Source organism: Lissotriton helveticus, chromosome 3_1 (genome assembly GCF_964261635.1).
Source record: "Lissotriton helveticus chromosome 3_1, aLisHel1.1, whole genome shotgun sequence".
Lineage (NCBI taxonomy): Eukaryota > Metazoa > Chordata > Amphibia > Caudata > Salamandridae > Lissotriton > Lissotriton helveticus.
In genome coordinates, this window is record NC_136061.1 from 2122607950 (window position 1) to 2122634460 (window position 26511).

The window sequence follows — 26511 nt, forward strand, 5'->3', positions numbered from 1 at the left end:
GTCAGTAGGGGTCAGTTTTGCATTGGTCCCCTGTACCAAAAGCGGGAGTGGTGTTTCTTGTTAGCACTTCTCCCTTCCCCCCCTTCCAGGGCCAGTCGAGCAGCAATCTGCCAGGGCTAGTTGCTGTTCCCATTCCAGCCTTGGTTCCCGATAGGCCTGTCTGGCCCTGCAACTACCTCTTTGTGTAGTTCTGACTATTAGGAGTCAAAACCCTTTGGAATGGAGAATAACCATCTGGGTATGAAATGACCCTGCTGAATTTCGCACAGTATACCACATTTTGAGGGTTTTACAGCACATAATTGCCATCTGCTTTCTCCAAGCTGCATTGCTTGCGTTCTCTCCCCTTGCCAGAAAAAATGTCTGCAGGGACCAGAGGATAAGGTTTAGCTGCTGATGCAGTGTAAACCTCATGTGTTTTTTTCCAGCTTGAATTACTGGCCAGCGAAATCAAGTCTGGTGTTCCTGCACCTGAGAAAACCAGGTGCAGGAACACCTGGTCAGTTATCATCAGGCAGAGGAGCAGCCCACTCGCGGATACTATTCTACCCAACTCATAACCAGTCCCTATGAAGAGCAGATGTATGTGAATTGTGCTTTTAGAATTATTTTATTTCTCACTTTGCTGTTTGACAGGTCCACAGGGTTTTTCCAGCTGGCCTCGCTTCACAAGAAGGCACTATCCAGAAAGGTGACGAAGTGTTGTCCATCAATGGGAAGTCTCTCAAAGGCGCCACGCACAGTGATGCATCTGGGATTCTGCGTCAGGCCCGGCACCCCAAGCCAGCAGTCATTGTTGTTAAGAAGGTGAAAGTGGAGGACTGTACTTTGACTTCATTCGACTCTGTACCATCGCCAACGACTCCGACTCTAACAGGCTCAGGTGAGTGACAGCTTTTGCGATTGCTCTTCTGGGACAATAATGGATCATGTCATTGTGGAAAAACTGAATATTGTTAGCACTTTTCAACAATTATTTCTCAACTAAAACATTGTGACAATGCTTTCTGTGGCATGATCGTTTTGTGCATACACATAACACTGGAGGCAAATATTTTTAAGTGGAAAAGTAAATTTTTAACTACAGTACAGCGCTAATATGAAACTCGGGAGCTCTCTGAAAGTAAATTGCATTCAACTTGAAAGTGAATGGTGCACAAATTGTTTGAGAAGGTGGCAAACAGTATTTCCTTAGATGTAGGGGTTAGAGTCAACCCTGTGTGATCATTAATAGCATCAGCATAGATATTAGGCACAAATGCTAAATACTGGAATATCTACCAGGTGGGACACAATGTAGGTGTGGTGTCTTGGGCCGTAGGCCCACATTCTGAAGGAAATGACCACACTGACACCGGATTATGGTACTGGAACTGGCCCAGGGCACGTGCGCCCAGCTCCTTTTATTAACAGGGTCACATGACTAGTGACGCCTGTGATGGGTGGGTGTTAGTGTAAGTGTTGTACAGGGTGAAACACTAGAATGTGTCCAGCCGGACACCACACTCCTCCTAAACTTTAATGAAAAGAAACAAACAAAAGTCCAACCTGTAAGAAAACAAATAAACAATACACAGCACCAAATGAGTCTCTTCAGGCCATCAGCCAGTCAGCGCTGAAGCTTTGGACCGCATGGTCAGGATGCTTTAGTCCCTCTTCGCGATGTATTTCGGACCGGCCTTGTCTCGCGGTGTGGGAGTCTATTTACAAAGTTCAAGTATGGTGCATCTGGAGTGGTGGTGGAGTCCGCTCTGGAGATCTCGCAGGCGCTCAGGTTCCAGTGGACGACAAACCTACAGCTGTTGGGGAGGATCTCGGTGTATGAGGCCTTTCCTTGGAGGCGATGTTCTTGATGGTCTTTCTAGCTCCTCCTAGCAAGTCAGCAACCTCAGACTTGCCTCTCTTGCCTGGACTCCTCTCTCACTGTAGCCTCCTGCAGGGCCTTCCCGCTGGGTTTCCATGGGATCGTGTGGACTGTGTGGGAATCGTGTAGGCCGCATGAAGGTGCCGCTGAGGAACTGCCAACAGGACCCACAGCCAAGTCGCTCATGTAGCCGCACAGGGTGGTGTCTCAGCCTAGATGTTCTTGCCGTCAGGGCCCAGGTTCCATGCCTTCCTCTGATGGTCTTTGGGTTACCAGTCTTCGACTGTGACCTCTATGCTTCCCGTGCCTGTCGTAGAGCTGCTGCCGACGCATCTTTCCTATTCTGATTGCTTGTGGAGTGAGTAGGACTGGAGGGACTTCGTGCCCACTTACGGTTGTCTTCTGGCAGGTGCACTTGCAAGGTGTGGTGCTATTGATGCCAAGCAGCCGGTGACCGGTGAGAGGACGGTCAAACTGCAAAGCGTGGGGCCTGGACGCAGATCGCACTTGCTAGTGGCTTACGGTTGGTCCTTCCGCGAAACTGTTTCCAGTGACGTCTCTGCACCCCTGTGGCTGGCTTGAGCTGAAAAACACCTTCTTCAGTCCTCTGTCCTGTTGCTCTTCTCCTTTCCTTCTTGCGCGCCTGTGATGGTTGTTTGCCCTGTGGTGTCGTGCCACTCTTCTTTCCTTCTTTGCGGAGTGGCGTACTTTCACGCTCTTCTTCTTCCGGCCAGGTTCTTCACTCGGATGTGGCATCCTGCCACTTGTCTCATGTTTGCGCCACATAGACATATCGCTGGTTGTGTCCGGTTCTTGGGACAGTCTTTCCTTTGCTGTCCACCTGTCGCAGGTCTGTCCTATTGGTAAGAGGTGCTTCTTTACTTTGAGGGCCTCTTGCAGGTCCCTTCCCCTCCTCAGGGGTTTTCGTGGTTCTCTTCCGACAGGACGGCAGGTTATCCATTCACTCGAGGGTGTCGTGCTTGCGCCTCAAGCATTCTCCTTCATGCCGCTTGATGCTACCTCTGCCCAGGCATGCCTGTCAGGGTTGGTCACTTCGTGTGGCGTGCTCTTTCGTGCTTGCAATGGGGCGTCCGGCCATGTGTTGCATGTTGACAGAGCACATGTTGCGGTGGCAGCTTGCCATGTGGAGTGTGCGACTCTCCTCTTGCCTGTTGTCCCCCAGGAGGCACTGGGAATTTTGTTAATTCCCTGATCGAAACCGTGACGGTTTTTGCCGCCTCGGCGACTAACTTTATCATGCTGGGAGACTTCAACCTCCATCTTGATGACCCGGCAGATCGGTGGGCGGCGGATCTTCAACGTGACTTAAAAGCTTATGAGGTAGACCTCATCAACTCAGGGGCCACTCATAACAAGGGCCACCTGTTGGACCCGATTTTTACCAATGTTACAGTCATGAAAGCCTCCGCCCCAATTCCACTTCCATGGACGGACCACTTTCTGATCCCTTTCATCTGGCAAACAGAGATTGTCAGGACTCCGCCCCTTAGTGCCCGCACTTCGGAAAGACCCTGGGCAAGGCTGTCGGTGGAGAATCTAATCCTGAGATTGGAGGGATCATGCCCCTCACCAGTTCCTGACCCTGTACTAGCGGAGGCAGACTTCAGCAGATGGCTGACTGGTGCACTTGACTCTGTTCTCCCTATGAGATCGCCAGGGAGGAGAGAGAAGAGAACAAGCTCCGCGCCCTGGTACACGCCGGAGTTGAGAGTCCTTAGACGGGGTTTTAAAAAACTGCAGCATGTCTGGAGGAGGAACTGGGAAGAGGCGAGCAAGGTTGAATATCGCGCTGCGATCAGGGAGTACAAACTTGCCCTTCGGCTCGCTAAAGCCCAGTTCCTCGAGGAGAGAATTAAGAACGCCTCTAGGGAAACCTTCTTAGTGATTAAAGAACTACTGAGGGTTCCTGAGCCGCCCACAGCCATAGACAACTTAGAAGGAAAATGTAGAGACTTGGCAGACTATTTTCAGACAAAAATAGTAAAGATCTTAAACACCCTGCCCTAAATTACCACGAGAGAAGAGCCTAGCAGTGTGGTAGGGAGACCCCCCGACAGTCTAGAAGCTTTTGGACCAGTATCGACAGATGAGGTCCTTAAAGCTCTGGCGACTGTCAAGAGTGGTTCTCCGCGGGACTTAGTTCCCATGAGGGTTTTAAAACAGGTCGCCTCCTGCATTGTTAAACCTCTAACCGACCTGGTCAATGCCTCGTTGGGGTCTGGTGTGGTTCCGCCGAGCTGGAAGGAAGCAGTAGTAAAAGCTCTCCTAAAAAAAACGAACCTTGATCCCCTTGACATGGCGAACTATAGGCCCATCTCTCTATTGCCTGGGCTCAGTAAAATTACGGAAAAGTTGGTTAATCTCCACCTATCCAACTTTCTGGAGTCCAACGGCCTATTGAGAAGTTCGCAAACTGGATTCCGTCCAGGCCAAGGCACGGACACCGCCCTACTGGCAGTCGTTGAGGAAGCAAGGAGCATTTTAGATTCAGGGGGATCAGTGGCAGTGATCCTCCTGGACCTTAGTGCTGCCTTTGACACTGTCAACCATCAAGTGTTACTTCAGCGACTGTTAGATGTCGGGGTGACGGGGAAGGCACTGAGATGGCTTCGATCTTTACTCAGTGACCGGACCTATCAGGTATGGGAAGGTAGCGCACGTTCGGCATCTACCCACCTCCATTGTGGGGTCCCGCAGGGCTCATCTCTGAGTCCCACATTGTTTAATGTGTATATGCCCCCCTGGAGGAAAGGGTTGCTCCTTATAACATCAAGATCGTGAGCTACGCCGACGATACGCAGTTGGTATTCGCTCTTTCCCAGGCCACTGAAAGTCCCGACCAGCTGCACTCCTGCCTGTCCAAAGTTCACACATGGATGGGTGAGTCAGCATTAAAGCTGAACGGTTCAAAGACCGAGATTATGCTGTTGGGGCATAAAGGATCCCCATTCCCCGCGACGGCCTGGCCCAGCTGTCTGGGCTCACCTCCGAATCCTAAGGAGGAGATCAAGAGTCTTGGGATCTGGTTGGAGCAAGATCTCTCCTTCAGGACCCAGGCTACTAAATTGGCAGGTGTCTGCTTCGGCCTTCTCCGGTCCGTGCGTAAAGTGCTGCCTCTGCTTCCCTCGCTATCTCGGAAGCTCCTAATTCAGGGGCTGATTATATCAAGGCTTGATTATAGCAATGCTATTTATCTGGGTGCTCCGGAGGCAACTTTGAATAAATTACAACAAATTCAAAATGCTGCAGCACGAGTACTTAAAAACATCCCCATGTCACGGTCGGCCAAACCAGCTATGAGGGCCTTGCACTGGTTACTGGTGCGCGAAAGGGTGATATTTAAATCCCTCTGTCTGGCGCACAAAATTCTGCAAGGTACAGGTCCTCCTGTTCTGCATAGTTTAGTTACACCTTACAAGGCTAGCAGAACTCTACGTTCGGATCAAAAACATCTGCTTAAAACCCTGAAAGTTAAAAAGGCCCGCATGGGGGAAGAAGATTTTCTGTGAATACTGCTGTGCTTTGGAATTCACTCCCCTTAAGTTTGCGTGCTGAACCCTGCCTCCTTCATTTTCGCAAGCAGCTGAAAACACACCTTTTTGCTAACTGCTGTCCCTGATTGCTCGCGACCATTACCTCTGTTCTGAAAGCGCTGGGATGCTCCAGGGTAACTACACGCTATACAAAACTGCAATAATAATAATAATAATAATGTTGTGGATCACTGGTGACTCCGTCTTGGGGAAGTGTGAGGGAGGACACCTTCTTTTGCTGTCTTTGGCCCGCTGTGGGCTTTGCTGGTGCAGTGGAGATGTAGAGGTTCTCCTTGCTACGTCCAGCAGTGCTTCGCGGTGGAGGTGTCTCTATCTCCTGGGGGCCTTCTTCTGGCACTTGGTGTGCCTGTGTGGTAGCTTGTGTTTTTTTCTGTTCACCACTGAGGGTGGGTGGAGCAAACTCCTTACTCATGGTGGCATCAGACAGCCACTGGGGGTTGCGTGTGCAGTGCATGTTCTCCTTGCGCCTTTATGGGGCTTGGCTGCTTTTAGTCCTTTTCCCTTAACTGGACTCTTGGCAGCTTCTGTAGCTGTGGTAGATTTGGCCTTCTCTAGCTCTGTACTATGTTGGGGGTTTGGAGTCTCTGCCCTTCAAAGTTAGCACCCTTGGCCACTCTGTTGTGGTATTGGGAGCAGTGCTCAGTCTCTCTAGCTTGTCTTGCCTATAGCTGGCGGCACTTGCTGTGAACATGTTTTCACTCCCTGTTCCTCTTTTGAGCTGATATGGGGGGTTGCAGCATGCAGCAAAGTCACTTCTGGCTGCCTCAGATTGCCACCGGGTTGGGGGGGGGGGAACGTAGTGCTCAGTCCTCCTTTTGCTGTGAATGCTTTTGCAGGCTGGGCTTGCTGCCTTTTGGCGTTACCGCTTGGAGCTTGACTGGCAATGTTCCATTACTCTGAAGGGACTTTTTAGGCTTTTTGGGGGCAATCAGTTTCTCCCCTTCCCAAGGGTAAGCAGCCCACAGGAGGCGTGTGGCATTCTCTTGGCAGTCCCTTTAGTGATTGCTGGTGGCTGACGCTTTGCACAGCACATTTTTCCTGGCGGGCAGGAGGGTCGTATGCAAATCACTTGCTCGTTTTTGTTGCAGTTCCAGGGCTGCTGCTAGGTGGAGCTGTGGCCACCTCTACTCGTATCAGGCAGTCTTTCCACAGGTGCATTTGCTGGTTTATCTCCAAACGAAGATAAGAGGATTGACCGATATTTGAGTGGCAGAGCGGCTTTGCTTTGACTGTGCAGCATTTGCCTTCTTATTATATTACTTGTACCGCTTTGTCTAATAGTCCTTATGGAGTCCTTAACGCGTGCAGCAGGGTACCGCTAGGTGGCGTCAGTCACTTTGTTCACTGGCCACCGCAGACTGGCTAACGCTGCAGGGCAGTGCTTTTCATGTGGGCTTTGTGGAATTACTTGAGAACTCTTTGCTGGACTATGACCCTAGTGTGGTAATTCCAATGTTGGCCTGCGTCTCTCTTTATTTCCACTGGAGCCACAACTGGCAGACTCCTCTCCTCTGTTGCAGTGGTGACGGAGAGCCACTAGGTGGCGGTACAGTGTATACTAGTGGTGCAGCGCTATCCTCAGCACGGGCCCCAGCAGCTTTCCACGCTGCGGTCCTCATACAGTTGAGTTGGTGGTGCATGACACCGTCTTTTCTGCTCCCTGCCGGTTGTCGCGATGTTTAAAGTGCAGGACGGATGCAGAGCAGGCAACTTCCTCTGCGGTCTCCAGGGCTGCAGCGCGATAGGTCCACTCTTCATTACGACGCGGGCGCTACTGGAAGCAGACGCAGCTTAGCAGGCAGCAGTGTCTCACAGCGGTTAATGTCTCCTCTTTGCCGAGGCCGAGGGTGCAGAGTGAGCGCCTTTTGCTGGCTTCCTTTCCTTTGCCGCAGGGAGGACGTCTGCAAAAGAAACAATTGATGGATGGAATGCTGGACAACGCAAACATTCACCCCCAGTCATGAGGATCTGGGTTAAATCCGTCATTCTTTTGCTCTCCACACCACCCCAGCTTGGACCCAGCCATATGCAAATCAGTCTTGACCCTGTTCCTAGTGGGAACAGTCCAGCCCAAACTGCCAAGCCAGGTCCTCCCTGTACCGAAACAAGTATCCTGGGACCCGTTTCAGGGCATCACCCTTCATCAGCCAGGCTAGCTTGAATACAGTGGTGTGGTGAGCATGGGACCCACGTCTGGGCATACCCTTCCCACTTAGGGCAACATATGCATAAGAACCAATTGATGGACGGAATGCTGGACAATGCAAATATTCACCCCCAGTCACAAGGATCTGGGTTAAATCCATCATTCTTTTGCTCACCACACCACCCCAGTTTGTATCCAGCCATATGCAAATAAAGTCTTGACCCTGTTCCTTGAGGGAACAGTCCAGCCCGAACTGCCAAGCCAGGTCCTCCCTGGACCGGAAACAAGCATCCTGGGATCGGTTCCAGGGCATTACCCTTCATCAGCCAGGCCAGCTTCAATCCAGTAGTGTGGTGAGCACGGGACCCACGTCTGGGCATGCCCTTCCCACTTAGGGCGACATATGCAAAAGAAACTATTGATGGACGGAATGCTGGACATTGCAAACATTCACTCCCAGTCACAAGGATCCGGGTTAAATCCATCATTCTTTTGCTCACCACACCACCCCAGTTTGGACAGATTCATATGCAAATAAGTCTTGACCCTCTCCTTGTGGTAACAGTCCAGCCTGAACTGTCAAGCCAGCTCCTCCCTGGACCGGAAACAAGCATCCTGGGACCGGTTTCAGGGCATCACTCTTCATCAGCCAGGCTAGCTTGAATCCAGTGGTGTGGTGAGCACGAGACCCATGTCTGGGCATACCCTTCCCACTTAGGGCGACATATGCAAAAGAAACTATTGATGGACTGAATGCTGGACAATTCAAACATTCACCCCTGTCACAAGGATCTGGGTTAAATCCATCATTCTTTTGCTCACCACACCACCCCAGTTTGGACCGATTCATATGCAAATAAGTCTTCACCCTCTCCTTGTGGTAACAGTCCAGCCTGAACTGTCAAGCCAGGTCCTCCCTGGACCGGAAACAAGCATCCTGGGACCGGTTTCAGGGCATCACCCTTCTCAGCCAGGCTAGCTTGAATCCAGTGGTGTGGTGAGCACGAGACCCATGTCTGGGCATACCCTTCCCACTTAGAGCGACATATGCAAAAGAAACTATTGATGGACGGAATGCTGGACAATTCAAACATTCACCCCTGTCACAAGGATCTGGGTTAAATCCATCATTCTTTTGCTCACCACACCACCCCAGTTTGGACCCAGCCATATGCAAATCCGCCTTGACCCTGTTCCTTGTGGGAACAGTCCAGCCCGAACTGCCAAGCCAGGTTCTCCCTGGACCGGAAACAAGCATCCTGGGGCTGGTTTCAGGGCATCACCCTTTATCAGCCAGGCTAGCTTTAATCCAGTGGTGTGGTGAGCACAGGACCCACATCTGGGTGCTACTGGAAGCAGACACGGCTTCGCAAGCAGCAGGGTCCCACAGCGGGTCATGTCTCCTCTTCGCCGAGGGTGCAGGGTGAGTGCCTTTTGCTGGCTTCCTTTCCTTTGCCGCAGGGAGGACGTCAGCAGGCGGGGGCGGCCTGCTGTAGTGCTATTGGTCGGTCGTGCTGGGAGGCTGTAGGAGCACTGGGGCACTGAAAGAGTTGTTCATTTCGGAAGCACCTCGTGGTGCTTTTCAAACCCTGTGGGGTGCAGGGTTCTGGCTTTCTCGCTGCTCACTGGCTGCATTGGGACACTCCTTACTTGTGACGGAGTCCTCCTTGATCGAACAGCGACAGCAGGCTCTTCTGGCCAGAGTTGGGGCCCAGTCAGGGCAGGCGCAGACTCCGTTCCTGCTTTTCCTTTGTCGGCAGCACTTCCCGCTTGGTGCTGGATGGCAGCGTGATTTGTGGTACATGCCTCACCTTGGAGGCCGCAAAAAACACAGTTGATGGACAGAATGTAGGACAATGTCATACATTCACCCCAGTACAAGGATCTGGGCCTAAATCCATCGTTTTTTTGCACTCCACACCACCCTGGGTTAGACACTGGCTATATGCAAATCAGCTCTGACCCTGTGCCTCATGGGAACAGTCCAGTCCGAACTACCAAGCCATGTCTTTCCCAGACCGCAGTCAAGCATCCAAGGACCGGTTTCTGGCTATCAGCCTTCATCAGCCTGGATAGCTTGACTCCAGTGGTGTGGAGAGCCTTGGACTCACGTCTGAGCATACCCAGCCCACTCGGGGTGAAAATTGCAAAAAACACAGTTGATGGACAGAATGTAGAACAATGTCATACATTCACCCCAGTACAAGGATCTGGGCCTAAATCCATCGTGTTTTTGCACTCCACACCACACCACCCTGGGTTAGACACTGGCTATATGCAAATCAGCTCTGACCGTGTGCCTCATGGGAACAGTCCAGTCCGAACTACCAAGCCATGTCTTTCCCAGACCGGAATCAAGCATCCAAGGACCGGTTTCTGGCTATCAGCCTTCATCAGCCTGGATAGCTTGACTCCAGTGGTGTGGAGAGCCTGGGACTCACGTCTGAGCATACCCAGCCCACTCGGGGTGAAATTTGCAAAAAAACACAGTTGATGGACAGAATGTAGAACAATGTCATACATTCACCCCAGTACAAGGATCTGGGCCTAAATCCATCGTTTTTTTGCACTCCACACCACCCTGGGTTAGACACTGGCTATATGCAAATCAGCTCTGACCCTGTGCCTCATGGGAACAGTCCAGTCCGAACTACCAAGCCATGTCTTTCCCAGACCGGAATCATGCATCCAAGGACCGGTTTCTGGCTATCAGCCTTCATCAGCCTGGATAGCTTGACTCCAGTGGTGTGGAGAGCCTGAGTGGGCTGGGTATGCTCAGACGTGAGTCCCAGGCTCTCCACACCACTGGAGCCAAGCTATCCAGGCTGATGAAGGCTGATAGCCAGAAACCGGTCCTTGGATGCTTGACTCCGGTCTGGGAAAGACATGGCTTGGTAGTCCGGACTGGACTGTTCCCATGAGGCACAGGGTCAGAGCTGATTTGCATATAGCCAGTGTCTAACCCAGGGTGGTGTGGAGTGCAAAAAAACGATGGATTTAGGCCAAGGTCCTTGTACTGGGGTGAATGTATGACATTGTTCTACATTCTGTCCATCAACTGTGTTTTTTGCAATTTTCACCCCGAGTGGGCTGGGTATGCTCAGACGTGAGTCCCAGGCTCTCCACACCACTGGAGTCAAGCTATCCAGGCTGATGAAGGCTGATAGCCAGAAACCGGTCCTTGGATGCTTGACTCCGGTCTGGGAAAGACATGGCTTGGTAGTTCGGACTGGACTGTTCCCATGAGGCACAGGGTCAGAGCTGATTTGCATATAGCCAGTGTCTAACCCAGGGTGGTGTGGAGTGCAAAAAAACGATGGATTTAGGCCCAGATCCTTGTACTGGGGTGAATGTATGACATTGTTCTACATTCTGTCCATCAACTGTGTTTTTTTGCAATTTTCACCCCGAGTGGGCTGGGTATGCTCAGACGTGAGTCCCAGGCTCTCCACACCACTGGAGTCAAGCTATCCAGGCTGATGAAGGCTGATAGCCAGAAACCGGTCCTTGGATGCTTGACTCCGGTCTGGGAAAGACATGGCTTGGTAGTTCGGACTGGACTGTTCCCATGAGGCACAGGGTCAGAGCTGATTTGCATATAGCCAGTGTCTAACCCAGGGTGGTGTGGAGTGCAAAAAAAAGATGGATTTAGGCCCAGATCCTTGTACTGGGGTGAATGTATGACATTGTTCTACATTCTGTCCATCAACTGTGTTTTTTGCAATTTTCACCCCGAGTGGGCTGGGTATGCTCAGACGTGAGTCCCAGGCTCTCCACACCACTGGAGTCAAGCAATCCAGGCTGATGAAGGCTGATAGCCAGAAACCGGTCCTTGGATGCTTGACTCCGGTCTGGGAAAGACATGGCTTGGTAGTTCGGACTGGACTGTTCCCATGAGGCACAGGGTCAGAGCTGATTTGCATATAGCCAGTGTCTAACCCAGGGTGGTGTGGAGTGCAAAAAAACGTTGGATTTAGGCCCAGATCCTTGTACTGGGGTGAATGTATGACATTGTTCTACATTCTGTCCATCAACTGTGTTTTTTGCAATTTTCACCCCGAGTGGGCTGGGTATGCTCAGACGTGAGTCCCAGGCTCTCGACACCACTGGAGTCAAGCTATCCAGGCTGATGAAGGCTGATAGCCAGAAACCGGTCCTTGGATGCTTGACTCCGGTCTGGGAAAGACATGGCTTGGTAGTTCGGACTGGACTGTTCCCATGAGGCACAGGGTCAGAGCTGATTTGCATATAGCCAGTGTCTAACCCAGGGTGGTGTGGAGTGCAAAAAACAATGGATTTAGGCCAAGATCCTTGTACTGGGGTGAATGTATGACATTGTTCTACATTCTGTCCATCAACTGTGTTTTTTGCAATTTTCACCCCGAGTGGGCTTTGTATGCTCAGACGTGAGTCCCAGGCTCTCCACACCACTGGAGTCAAGCTATCCAGGCTGATAGCCAGAAACCGGTCCTTGGATGCTTGACTTCGGTCTGGGAAAGACATGGCTTGGTAGTTCGGACTGGACTGTTCCCATGAGGCACAGGGTCAGAGCTGATTTGCATATAGCCAGTGTCTAACCCAGGGTGGTGTGGAGTGCAAAAAAACGATGGATTTAGGCCCAGATCCTTGTACTGGGGTGAATGTATGACATTGTTCTACATTCTGTCCATCAACTGTGTTTTTTGCAATTTTCACCCCGAGTGGGCTGGGTATGCTCAGACGTGAGTCCCAGGCTCTCCACACCACTGGAGTCAAGCTATCCAGGCTGATGAAGGCTGATAGCCAGAAACCGGTCCTTGGATGCTTGACTCCGGTCTGGGAAAGACATGGCTTGGTAGTTCGGACTGGACTGTTCCCATGAGGCACTGGGTCAGAGCTGATTTGCATATAGCCAGTGTCTAACCCAGGGTGGTGTGGAGTGCAAAAAAACGATGGATTTAGGCCCAGATCCTTGTACTGGGGTGAATGTATGACATTGTTCTACATTCTGTCCATCAACTGTGTTTTTTGCAATTTTCACCCCGAGTGGGCTGGGTATGCTCAGACGTGAGTCCCAGGCTCTCCACACCACTGGAGTCAAGCTATCCAGGCTGATGAAGGCTGATAGCCAGAAACCGGTCCTTGGATGCTTGACTCCGGTCTGGGAAAGACATGGCTTGGTAGTTCGGACTGGACTGTTCCCATGAGTCACAGGGTCAGAGCTGATTTGCATATAGCCAGTGTCTAACCCAGGGTGGTGTGGAGTGCAAAAAAACGATGGATTTAGGCCCAGATCCTTGTACTGGGGTGAATGTATGACATTGTTCTACATTCTGTCCATCAACTGTGTTTTTTGCAATTTTCACCCCGAGTGGGCTGGGTATGCTCAGACGTGAGTCCCAGGCTCTCCACACCACTGGAGTCAAGCTATCCAGGCTGATGAAGGCTGATAGCCAGAAACCGGTCCTTGGATGCTTGACTCCGGTCTGGGAAAGACATGGCTTGGTAGTTCGGACTGGACTGTTCCCATGAGGCACAGGGTCAGAGCTGATTTGCATATAGCCAGTGTCTAACCCAGGGTGGTGTGGAGTGCAAAAAAACGATGGATTTAGGCCCAGATCCTTGTACTGGGGTGAATGTATGACATTGTTCTACATTCTGTCCATCAACTGTGTTTTTTGCAATTTTCACCCCGAGTGGGCTGGGTATGCTCAGACGTGAGTCCCAGGCTCTCCACACCACTGGAGTCAAGCTATCCAGGCTGATGAAGGCTGATAGCCAGAAACCGGTCCTTGGATGCTTGACTCCGGTCTGGGAAAGACATGGCTTGGTAGTTCGGACTGGACTGTTCCCATGAGGCACAGGGTCAGAGCTGATTTGCATATAGCCAGTGTCTAACCCAGGGTGGTGTGGAGTGCAAAAAAACGATGGATTTAGGCCCAGATCCTTGTACTGGGGTGAATGTATGACATTGTTCTACATTCTGTCCATCAACTGTGTTTTTTGCAATTTTCACCCCGAGTGGGCTGGGTATGCTCAGACGTGAGTCCCAGGCTCTCCACACCACTGGAGTCAAGCTATCCAGGCTGATGAAGGCTGATAGCCAGAAACCGGTCCTTGGATGCTTGACTCCGGTCTGGGAAAGACATGGCTTGGTAGTTCGGACTGGACTGTTCCCATGAGGCACAGGGTCAGAGCTGATTTGCATATAGCCAGTGTCTAACCCAGGGTGGTGTGGAGTGCAAAAAAACGATGGATTTAGGCCCAGATCCTTGTACTGGGGTGAATGTATGACATTGTTCTACATTCTGTCCATCAACTGTGTTTTTTGCAATTTTCACCCCGAGTGGGCTGGGTATGCTCAGACGTGAGTCCCAGGCTCTCCACACCACTGGAGTCAAGCTATCCAGGCTGATGAAGGCTGATAGCCAGAAACCGGTCCTTGGATGCTTGACTCCGGTCTGGGAAAGACATGGCTTGGTAGTTCGGACTGGACTGTTCCCATGAGGCACAGGGTCAGAGCTGATTTGCATATAGCCAGTGTCTAACCCAGGGTGGTGTGGAGTGCAAATAAACGATGGATTTAGGCCCAGATCCTTGTACTGTGGTGAATGTATGACATTGTTCTACATTCTGTCCATCAACTGTGTTTTTTGCAATTTTCACCCCGAGTGGGCTGGGTATGCTCAGACGTGAGTCCCAGGCTCTCCACACCACTGGAGTCAAGCTATCCAGGCTGATGAAGGCTGATAGCCAGAAACCGGTCCTTGGATGCTTGACTCCGGTCTGGGAAAGACATGGCTTGGTAGTTCGGACTGGACTGTTCCCATGAGGCACAGGGTCAGAGCTGATTTGCATATAGCCAGTGTCTAACCCAGGGTGGTGTGGAGTGCAAAAAAACGATGGATTTAGGCCAAGATCCTTGTACTGGGGTGAATGTATGACATTGTTCTACATTCTGTCCATCAACTGTGTTTTTTGCAATTTTCACCCCGAGTGGGCTGGGTATGCTCAGACGTGAGTCCCAGGCTCTCCACACCACTGGAGTCAAGCTATCCAGGCTGATGAAGGCTGATAGCCAGAAACCGGTCCTTGGATGCTTGACTCCGGTCTGGGAAAGACATGGCTTGGTAGTTCGGACTGGACTGTTCCCATGAGGCACAGGGTCAGAGCTGATTTGCATATAGCCAGTGTCTAACCCAGGGTGGTGTGGAGTGCAAAAAAACGATGGATTTAGGCCCAGATCCTTGTACTGGGGTGAATGTATGACATTGTTCTACATTCTGTCCATCAACTGTGTTTTTTGCAATTTTCACCCCGAGTGGGCTGGGTATGCTCAGACGTGAGTCCCAGGCTCTCCACACCACTGGAGTCAAGCTATCCAGGCTGATGAAGGCTGATAGCCAGAAACCGGTCCTTGGATGCTTGACTCCGGTCTGGGAAAGACATGGCTTGGTAGTTCGGACTGGACTGTTCCCATGAGGCACAGGGTCAGAGCTGATTTGCATATAGCCAGTGTCTAACCCAGGGTGGTGTGGAGTGCAAAAAAAAGATGGATTTAGGCCCAGATCCTTGTACTGGGGTGAATGTATGACATTGTTCTACATTCTGTCCATCAACTGTGTTTTTTGCAATTTTCACCCCGAGTGGGCTGGGTATGCTCAGACGTGAGTCCCAGGCTCTCCACACCACTGGAGTCAAGCAATCTAGGCTGATGAAGGCTGATAGCCAGAAACCGGTCCTTGGATGCTTGACTCCGGTCTGGGAAAGACATGGCTTGGTAGTTCGGACTGGACTGTTCCCATGAGGCACAGGGTCAGAGCTGATTTGCATATAGCCAGTGTCTAACCCAGGGTGGTGTGGAGTGCAAAAAAACGTTGGATTTAGGCCCAGATCCTTGTACTGGGGTGAATGTATGACATTGTTCTACATTCTGTCCATCAACTGTGTTTTTTGCAATTTTCACCCCGAGTGGGCTGGGTATGCTCAGACGTGAGTCCCAGGCTCTCGACACCACTGGAGTCAAGCTATCCAGGCTGATGAAGGCTGATAGCCAGAAACCGGTCCTTGGATGCTTGACTCCGGTCTGGGAAAGACATGGCTTGGTAGTTCGGACTGGACTGTTCCCATGAGGCACAGGGTCAGAGCTGATTTGCATATAGCCAGTGTCTAACCCAGGGTGGTGTGGAGTGCAAAAAACAATGGATTTAGGCCAAGATCCTTGTACTGGGGTGAATGTATGACATTGTTCTACATTCTGTCCATCAACTGTGTTTTTTGCAATTTTCACCCCGAGTGGGCTTTGTATGCTCAGACGTGAGTCCCAGGCTCTCCACACCACTGGAGTCAAGCTATCCAGGCTGATAGCCAGAAACCGGTCCTTGGATGCTTGACTTCGGTCTGGGAAAGACATGGCTTGGTAGTTCGGACTGGACGGTTCCCATGAGGCACAGGGTCAGAGCTGATTTGCATATAGCCAGTGTCTAACCCAGGGTGGTGTGGAGTGCAAAAAAACGATGGATTTAGGCCCAGATCCTTGTACTGGGGTGAATGTATGACATTGTTCTACATTCTGTCCATCAACTGTGTTTTTTGCAATTTTCACCCCGAGTGGGCTGGGTATGCTCAGACGTGAGTCCCAGGCTCTCCACACCACTGGAGTCAAGCTATCCAGGCTGATGAAGGCTGATAGCCAGAAACCGGTCCTTGGATGCTTGACTCCGGTCTGGGAAAGACATGGCTTGGTAGTTCGGACTGGACTGTTCCCATGAGGCACTGGGTCAGAGCTGATTTGCATATAGCCAGTGTCTAACCCAGGGTGGTGTGGAGTGCAAAAAAACGATGGATTTAGGCCCAGATCCTTGTACTGGGGTGAATGTATGACATTGTTCTACATTCTGTCCATCAACTGTGTTTTTTGCAATTTTCACCCCGAGTGGGCTGGGTATGCTCAGACGTGAGTCCCAGGCTCTCCACACCACTGGAGTCAAGCTATCCAGGCTGATGAAGGCTGATAGCCAGAAACCGGTCCTTGGATGCTTGACTCCGGTCTGGGAAAGACATGGCTTGGTAGTTCGGACTGGACTGTTCCCATGAGTCACAGGGTCAGAGCTGATTTGCATATAGCCAGTGTCTAACCCAGGGTGGTGTGGAGTGCAAAAAAACGATGGATTTAGGCCCAGATCCTTGTACTGGGGTGAATGTATGACATTGTTCTACATTCTGTCCATCAATTGTGTTTTTTGCAATTTTCACCCCGAGTGGGCTGGGTATGCTCAGACGTGAGTCCCAGGCTCTCCACACCACTGGAGTCAAGCTATCCAGGCTGATGAAGGCTGATAGCCAGAAACCGGTCCTTGGATGCTTGACTCCGGTCTGGGAAAGACATGGCTTGGTAGTTCGGACTGGACTGTTCCCATGAGGCACAGGGTCAGAGCTGATTTGCATATAGCCAGTGTCTAACCCAGGGTGGTGTGGAGTGCAAAAAAACGATGGATTTAGGCCCAGATCCTTGTACTGGGGTGAATGTATGACATTGTTCTACATTCTGTCCATCAACTGTGTTTTTTGCAATTTTCACCCCGAGTGGGCTGGGTATGCTCAGACGTGAGTCCCAGGCTCTCCACACCACTGGAGTCAAGCTATCCAGGCTGATGAAGGCTGATAGCCAGAAACCGGTCCTTGGATGCTTGACTCCGGTCTGGGAAAGACATGGCTTGGTAGTTCGGACTGGACTGTTCCCATGAGGCACAGGGTCAGAGCTGATTTGCATATAGCCAGTGTCTAACCCAGGGTGGTGTGGAGTGCAAATAAACGATGGATTTAGGCCCAGATCCTTGTACTGTGGTGAATGTATGACATTGTTCTACATTCTGTCCATCAACTGTGTTTTTTGCAATTTTCACCCCGAGTGGGCTGGGTATGCTCAGACGTGAGTCCCAGGCTCTCCACACCACTGGAGTCAAGCTATCCAGGCTGATGAAGGCTGATAGCCAGAAACCGGTCCTTGGATGCTTGACTCCGGTCTGGGAAAGACATGGCTTGGTAGTTCGGACTGGACTGTTCCCATGAGGCACAGGGTCAGAGCTGATTTGCATATAGCCAGTGTCTAACCCAGGGTGGTGTGGAGTGCAAAAAAACGATGGATTTAGGCCCAGATCCTTGTACTGGGGTGAATGTATGACATTGTTCTACATTCTGTCCATCAACTGTGTTTTTTGCAATTTTCACCCCGAGTGGGCTGGGTATGCTCAGACGTGAGTCCCAGGCTCTCCACACCACTGGAGTCAAGCTATCCAGGCTGATGAAGGCTGATAGCCAGAAACCGGTCCTTGGATGCTTGACTCCGGTCTGGGAAAGACATGGCTTGGTAGTTCGGACTGGACTGTTCCCATGAGGCACAGGGTCAGAGCTGATTTGCATATAGCCAGTGTCTAACCCAGGGTGGTGTGGAGTGCAAAAAAACGATGGATTTAGGCCCAGATCCTTGTACTGGGGTGAATGTATGACATTGTTCTACATTCTGTCCATCAACTGTGTTTTTTGCAATTTTCACCCCGAGTGGGCTGGGTATGCTCAGACGTGAGTCCCAGGCTCTCCACACCACTGGAGTCAAGCTATCCAGGCTGATGAAGGCTGATAGCCAGAAACCGGTCCTTGGATGCTTGACTCCGGTCTGGGAAAGACATGGCTTGGTAGTTCGGACTGGACTGTTCCCATGAGGCACAGGGTCAGAGCTGATTTGCATATAGCCAGTGTCTAACCCAGGGTGGTGTGGAGTGCAAATAAACGATGGATTTAGGCCCAGATCCTTGTACTGTGGTGAATGTATGACATTGTTCTACATTCTGTCCATCAACTGTGTTTTTTGCAATTTTCACCCCGAGTGGGCTGGGTATGCTCAGACGTGAGTCCCAGGCTCTCCACACCACTGGAGTCAAGCTATCCAGGCTGATGAAGGCTGATAGCCAGAAACCGGTCCTTGGATGCTTGACTCCGGTCTGGGAAAGACATGGCTTGGTAGTTCGGACTGGACTGTTCCCATGAGGCACAGGGTCAGAGCTGATTTGCATATAGCCAGTGTCTAACCCAGGGTGGTGTGGAGTGCAAAAAAACGATGGATTTAGGCCCAGATCCTTGTACTGGGGTGAATGTATGACATTGTTCTACATTCTGTCCATCAACTGTGTTTTTTGCAATTTTCACCTTGGAGGCCAGCATTCACTCTTCGTTGGCTTCCGCCGATGCCGCTGCTAGCTGACTTTTTCCAGGGCAAGCGACAGCGGGCGTGCCCTCGCAGAGTTGTCCTCCTCTCTTCCCATGACTTATAGCTATGGATGGCACAGCATGAGTGGTAGGGTAGAAACGGGCTATTCCTCTCGTTGAGCAACATTCGCATTTCATTCTGCCGGCACGCAGGACAGACCCGCCTCATCGCCATTGTGGTGTCTTGGGCCCTAGGCCCACATGCTGGAGGGAATGACCACACTCACACCGGATTATGGTACTGTAACTGGCCCAGGGCACGTGCGCCCTGTCCCTTTTATGAACAGGGTCACCAGTGTGACGCCTGTGATAGGTAGGTGTTAGTGTAAGTGTTGTACAGGGTGAAACACTAGAACATGTCAAGCCAGACGCTACATCAGGCACAAACTTCCACTAAAGCGCATCATTATTCTTGACATGTTTGAAATCCAGAGATCACATAAAACACATGTGAAAGAATAAGCTGCTACAGATCATAGAAGGATATCTGTGCCCTGCTAAAAGATGCTACCCAGAGCAATTGCAGGTGGTTTAGACTATTTGCAAGAATGTCAGCTATCTTGTTTTGTGTGTCACTTCACACATACAGAGAGCCTCTGCAGCAGATAAAGGACATTGAGGCATCCAGACCTGAGACCTCTGGGAAGAGGTAAATATCACAATAAAGGGGACTGTGCTAGTTCATTCCTGATGTTTAAATGAAAGCCAGCACAGCACTATACTATTTTTTTTTATAACAAATACACTGCGCTAAATATGTACAACTGAACTCCTTTTTATGTTGACACTCCTGGAATTATTTTTTTTACTTTTAAAAACTGCAACCCTTTTGTGCTCCTGGAAAGGGCAAAAAACTCATTGGTTTATCCTTATTCTTACTTCAGTCAAACCCTCACATCCTGCTCATGGCCTGAAATTTCTTATGTTTATACAGTGTGTAATTATACCGAATGTACCACCACTTCCATATTTATTTTTAGGTCTGATGTTAGCCAAAACTTTTTGTTTTTACTGCAATATTTATATTTCAGCCACCTCTCTTTATCCATTGGTCTGGCATTGTGTCATTCAAATTTTGCATCTGCCCAATACAACATACAGTATGGGACAATGGGTCAGCCTACTTAATCCACTGGTTAACTTCACTTTGAGTGACTACCTTTTGCTCTCTCGCAAGGATCACATCTGCATACAAGCTTGTTCCCTTTAGTACCAGTGTTTCTGTTTTTGTTTTTACTGTATTAGTTTAGTGTCGCATTTGTGTTTAGAGCCTAGTGTAATAGCAGGACACTTCTTTTTTTTAAGTTTGAGTTTATTAAAGAACAAAAGAACAGAACATAAAATGAAGAAACAGATAAAATAATAAGCCATCAGATTATACAGTAATAAAGAAAATTATAATATTACAAAGTACATATGAATATATAAGAAATGCAATCAAAATTGTGTACATAGAGAAAGCAACGTAAGCATAGCAATATTGAAAAAGTATGCAATATGTTCAAAACAATAATATACAACGTTCAATAAGAGATATTAAGAAAAGGCAATGGGAGAATCAAGGTGGTTTTCGTACTTCAACAATAGCAGGACACTTCTGATGCACATTCCATCTTTATCAGATCTCATTTCCTACCAATGCTGTTGTAATTTCCTTTTGGGGTGTTTTGCTTTTCTGGCTGCCTCTATTTCACAGCATACCAGATTGTGTCCATTTGAAACTGTTCGGTATTAAGTTATCCTCTTTTAACATGTTTTCTTTCTCTTCTTTCTTTCTTAATGCTTTTCCTTCTTTCCTTTTTTCACTTTCTGAAAGCATTTCTTTCTTTCTTTCATTCTTTCCTTTTCCTTTCTTTCCTTTTTCCTTTCTTGTCTTCTTTCATTTTGCCTTTTTCCATTCTTTTTTTTCTCTCTTTCCTCCTATCTTTCTTTCTTGCTTTCGTCCCCCTCTTTCTAATTCCTACTGTAGCCTGGGAATTCCTCCTAATCCTCCTAATCTCCCCCGCGAGAGGAGCTACAGGATGAATGTTGCTTTTCCTTTGATTTGAATAAAAATGTCTTGGGCACTTACGCTAACAAAAGAAAGTCAGCCAAACGCAATTAATTAAAAACTACGTAGGCAATACCTGTAGTGGCACACAGATTGAATTAGGTAAGCACTGGTCACTAATGAATTATCGAAGGATTAATTAATTAGAAACAATAGGTGCACCAAAAAATTCACACTCTAATATTAGGCACAAGTTAACAAATCGTAACTACCTTTCTCCCAAAAATCTACATGTGTATAAGCAGCTACAAAATTAAACCAAGTCTAAAATCCCAATAAAATGTTCAAAATTCCATAGAGTAGTGTTAAAAAAATCTTGGATTTTCACATGTTAATTTCTACTTGTTATTTTCTACTAGAAAACTTCTGATGAAAGTCACACCTATTCTAAACAGGGTTTCCCATGAAATGAAGAATTGCGGTAGGTTGTCATGATGGAAATCTCTGGAGGAGATCTAGGCCCTTATCGCATTTGTGTGCACTGGAAATGCTAATTTAAAGCTTGGTCTAAACCACAGTTTGGGGCTTTGTGGTGTCTCAAGTAGTTGAAGAGTTGAAGAAGCAATATGTTACCACCTTAAACAGTATTATACTGAGACCTTAATATTGACGATTTGGTGATGCAAGATTGCAAAAGAGAGCTGTGGCTAGATGTGTTGAGCCATTTAGAGGTCACATAGCCGGCGATTCTATAAATCACAGGGTTTAATACCACTGAATAGCTCTTTTGAATATACTAATCGCATTTTGTGATTGGATAACAGGTTACAAAATCGCAAAATGCGTTAAGATGGGCAAAATGAATCACTATTTGGATAGGGCATGTTTGGGCGTCTCTTCTAAATAGTGATTTATTATGGTATGCATCAATATTTTATGATGGCCACCAATCATATTGAGTTGCAATTTGTGACCTACCTCATTAATATTGATCAAGCCTGTTGGATTCCTACCCAACACGGCTTCACATTTTTTGAACCCACGTTTCCTTTTAGGTCTACGACTTATCATTGTTGGCACCCATGTAATTCTATTGGTGGACAATAATCCATCTGAAATAGAAAACTACACAACAGCTGAAAACTATCTCTAATCCCAGAATGATTAGAGGAGTGATATGGAGTCAAATAGAACAAACCTTAGCAAAACAAATTGGTCTCACTTTGAAGTATTGCTGCTTACATTTAAAGAAAAAGCCCAACAGATTTGCAGACTCAGTAATACACATGTTCTGAGGACGGTCAAAAGATAAAGTGAAAGAGGACTGGTCTAGCAGAACTTCTAGTTCAAGGCACCAGCTTGTGGTGTTCAATTAACAATGGTTTGTGCCTGCGAAGATGCCAGACCAAACTAGAGGGGATGATTTGTGGTTATCTAGTAGCTGGGTTGAGGAAGGGGATATTCTGAGACAAGTCAATGAGAAGATATCAATGAAGGTTATGCAAGTGGGGAGAATGTAAACATTTCCATCAAGAGTTTGCAGTTCAAGTCAAAGGGAACTGTTGAAAAGGAACTTAAACACGGTTTTCTTTATATTACTTCTAATGGTATCAGTAAATGCTTGATTACTGCAAACACTTACCAGGGTAAAGCTGAATAGATTCCCACAAATTCACCTGGTAGCAAAGCAAAGTAGTGCCATGAGTCCTGCACTTTCCATGGTGCCATTCCATATACAGTATACCAGAGGACTATGAGGAGGGCTTTACATGTAGCTCATGTTCAGCTTTCAGTGTGGGTGGGGCAAGAACAAGCCCACAAATGGAGCTCACTTGAGGTCTGCAGTCAGCTCCCAGGTGACTCAGGCAGGCTCATACTACTCAGGCCTTATTCTCTCTGCTGAGAGTACACATTTATTTATTTATTTATTATTTATTTGATTTGTATAGCGCACTATAACCCAGAGGTCTCTAAGCGCTTTGACAGGGTCCACAAGACGATTCGGAAGCTGCAGCAGATTTACCATTTAGGAACAGCCCCATGCTTGCTGAAACAGCACAGTTTTTAGTTTCTTTCTAAAAGACATCAACTTATTGTCCTTCCGCAGATCCAAAGGCAATTTGTTCCACAAAGCTGGTAGAGTGTGTGAGAAAGCACGACCTCCCACCGTGACCAACCTACAACGTGGCTGGACAAGGAGGGAGGCTTCAGCAGATCTGAGCTCCCTAACTGGTCTATAAGGAAGCAAACGTGCCTTCACATAGTGGGGTGCCCTTCCATACAGAGCTTTATGAACAATGCATAACCCCTTAAACATTAGCCTCTGCTTGACTGGCAGCCAATGTAGTTCACGCAAAAGGGCGGAGGCGTGTGTATGCCTTGGTTTTTTGAAGATGAGTCTCGCAGCATCGTTCATAACAGTCTGCATTCTTTTTAAGAGTCTTTGTGGTAGTCCTATGTACAACGAGTTGCCATAGTCCAACCTGGCTAAAATCATAGCGGAGACTGCACTCCTCAAGGAGGAGAAGGATAACACAGATGAAACCTTCCTCAATTGTCAGAGAAGGCCGACGCAGGTACCTATCACAGCTGTAACTTGTTTTTCCATGGACAGTTTATCGTCCACACGGATGCCCAGGCTCTTGACCACTGTCGCCGGTTCCAGGGGAGTACCCAGCTCCCTGGGCCAAAATTGGTCACTCCATGGGTTGCCAGCTATGGTGATTGGCAACACCTCGGTTTTATCCGGATTGATTTTTAGGGAGTTCTCGGACATCCAATTAGCTGTGCTTCTCAAGATGTTGTGTAATCTTGCAGGGGCATCCTGACTATCATCCAATTGGATGATGAGTTGGGTGTCATCCGCATAGTTATACACCTGGCAGTCCAGTTGATTAAGCATCAGGATCAGGGGCTGTAGATATATGTTGAACATGAGAGGTGACAGAGCAGACCCTTGCGGTACTCCGTAGGTGATCGATGCTGCGGTGGAAAGCAGGTCACCTAATTGCACTCTCTGCTTCCTCCCTTCGAGAAAGGATGCGAACCAGGCAAGTGCTGTGCCCTGAATGCCGGTCTCCCTCATCCGCGACAATAGTTGTTCATGACAGACGGTATCAAATGCCGCGGAGAGGTCCAACAGCACTAGGGCACCGGGAGTTTTCTTGTCTGCTCTGTTCCTTAGCTCATCTACGATCGACAGCATAACCAGCTCCGTGCTGTGATTCGCACGAAAGCCTGCCTGATTCGGTTCTAACCACTGATTGGACTCCAGGTGTTCCGATAGAGTAGTGAGAACATGTTGCTCCAAAACCTTCGCAAAAAACGGAAGCTGAGAAATTGGTCTGAAATTTTTCAGACATTTCACGTCCGCCCCCACCTTCTTTAACAAGGGGATAAGCCGAGCCTCCTTAAAGGATGCGGGCACTTGTCCTACCTGTAGTGATAGATTTAGGAGATTCAGCACATCCTCCTCTATACCAGGGAGTGCTAATTTAAACACTTCAGGTGGACACGGATCCAGACTAGAGCCCGACTTAACCCGCCCCATAAGAGTAGACAACCTCTCCTTAGTAATCAAGGGTAGGGTAGATAATGGAAGTCTCACTGCCGTTTTAGCTGGTACAACCTGCAGCGGACAGTCTATCTTAGGTGTCGCCCTCATTTCAGTGACAAGATCAGAAATTTTGTTGGTAAAAAAGTCCTGAAATTTTTGGCAGTCTTCTAGGGTAAAGTTAGGAGTCTGTTCCTTGTTTTTCCTCAACTCTGTAAGAACTTGAAAAACTTCTTTCTGGGGGTTTGTTGCGGTTATAATCCTCTCCTCAAAGAACTCAGACTTCCTAACTATGATTGCTTGTTTATAACAAGTAAGTGCCTGTATATATCTACGTCTAGAGTCCGGATTATAGTCCTTACGCCAGGCTCTCTCTAATTTACGAAGCCCGCGTTTCTTCTCTCTGAGTGGCTCATTATACCACCTAGCCCCTCGTCCTCTATCCACTAGGTTCATCCTGCGGATAGGTGCCACTCGATCCACAGCCTTCGAGACTTTATCCATAAGTTCCTTACACAGGAGCTCTGGATTATCTATCTGGTTATGGGGGGGGGGAGTTGGTACGAAGAAGATTTACCATTTTGTCCCCATCAATATTTTTCCATTTCCTGACTACTTTCCACCCCCCACCAGTCGCTAAGGTTTGTTTGTTCACTAATAGGCCACCCCTCACCAAATGGTGGTCGGACCATACGCATGGCTGCACTGTTACCACTCCCTGCACTGGGACTGTCGTCCATATCAAATCCAAAGTATGTCCCTTCACATGTGTCGGGCTATTCACTTGTTGAGCCAGATCCAATGAGGCTAGCGCCTCCCCAATCTGTGCTGCCTGACCTTCTTTCTGTACCTTTTCCCAATGATAATTAAAGTCACCCATTATGACTACTTTGTCATATTCTGAGCGGATGTCATAGGCCAGTCTCATAAATAAATCGGGAAAATCCGGCGAAGCCCACGGAGGGCGATATACCAATAGAATGACCAGGCAGTCTGTCCCCAGCTTCAGCTTAACCCCCATTACTTCCGCGCCAGCCAGATTTTCGGTCAGAAACCTTTCACCCGATAGGCCCGAACTATATAAAAGGGCCACGCCTCCCCCTCTCCTAGCTTCCATTCGATTGTAGAAGAGTGCCGAAAAATCAGCTGGCAGGGAGGCTACTAAATCCGGCATTGAAGAGTCTTCAAGCCATGTTTTTGTTAGTCCGAGTAGATCCAGATCTCCTTCTTCCAGGAGAGTGAATACTTCTAGATGATGGCGTTGTAGAGAGCGTGTATTAAGGAGGCCGTAGCGCAGGTCTAGAGCCTTCGCAACTGTTTTCCGACCTTGGTAAATACTGGGGGCTATCAGCAGTCTTTCCTGCCTAAGTCTATCAGCACAGCCCTGACTGATGGCAAAATTACCCGAGTTAAAAGCCTTCAACTCTACGCCGGTATAGGTAATATGCGGACCAGGGGTCGTGGCCCCTGGTCCCGGATTGGCACAGATGGGCTCGCCTCTGGCGAGCCACCGGCGTGCCCATGGCGCGCCCGCGGCGTGCGCGCGCTGCGCGCTCGCATGTGGGCAGGGTTAAATTGCCTCGAGCGAGCGAGGTCGTCAGGCAGGCAGCTACTAGCCTGTCAACAAAAATGGCGTCTCGCCCCGGCGCTTCCTCCCCCAAGATGGCTCCCACCCCCAAGGCAACAACTAAAGACCCGCTCAATCGCGGTGAAACTTACAATTAAAATGCAGGTATGTCCTGATACAAGCCCACAAGGATGCAGAACTATTTTAAAATAAAATTCTAATTGATTTAAATTAACCAGAAAACGGCACGTTAAAAGAGCGCTGTACTCGCGCTAGTCAGCAATATGGTAGTAAATCATCAGCAGCTTTGTATCGCGGCGCTTACCTGTCAGGGAGAAGCCCTGAAGTGGTCAGCTTAAATGGCCTCGAGCATCACATCAGCTCACAGGTATCAAAAATGATCCTCTGACAAATGACAGTGGTAAGTGATCACTGTTGCACACACGTGCCATGCATAGGGTGTCATTGGCTGGCACAGATTTTCATTATCTAAAATATGTGGAGAAGTCTGGTGCAGCCTGGGGGGCGTGCCCTGAAGCCAAAGGAGGAGGTAGCGTTGTTTTGAGCTCCTC

At 48.9% G+C, this 26511-nt stretch overlaps 1 protein-coding gene across 1 annotated transcript in view; it reads left to right on the forward strand.

Annotated features, from left to right (window-relative positions):
* IL16 (interleukin 16) overlaps window positions 1–26511 on the forward strand; it is a 534450-nt gene that overhangs the window by 467323 nt on the left and 40616 nt on the right. The window contains exon 17 of the mRNA XM_078683325.1: window positions 637–883. Coding sequence (XP_078539451.1) covers window positions 637–883 — 247 coding nt within the window. The remainder of the gene's footprint in view (window positions 1–636; window positions 884–26511) is intronic.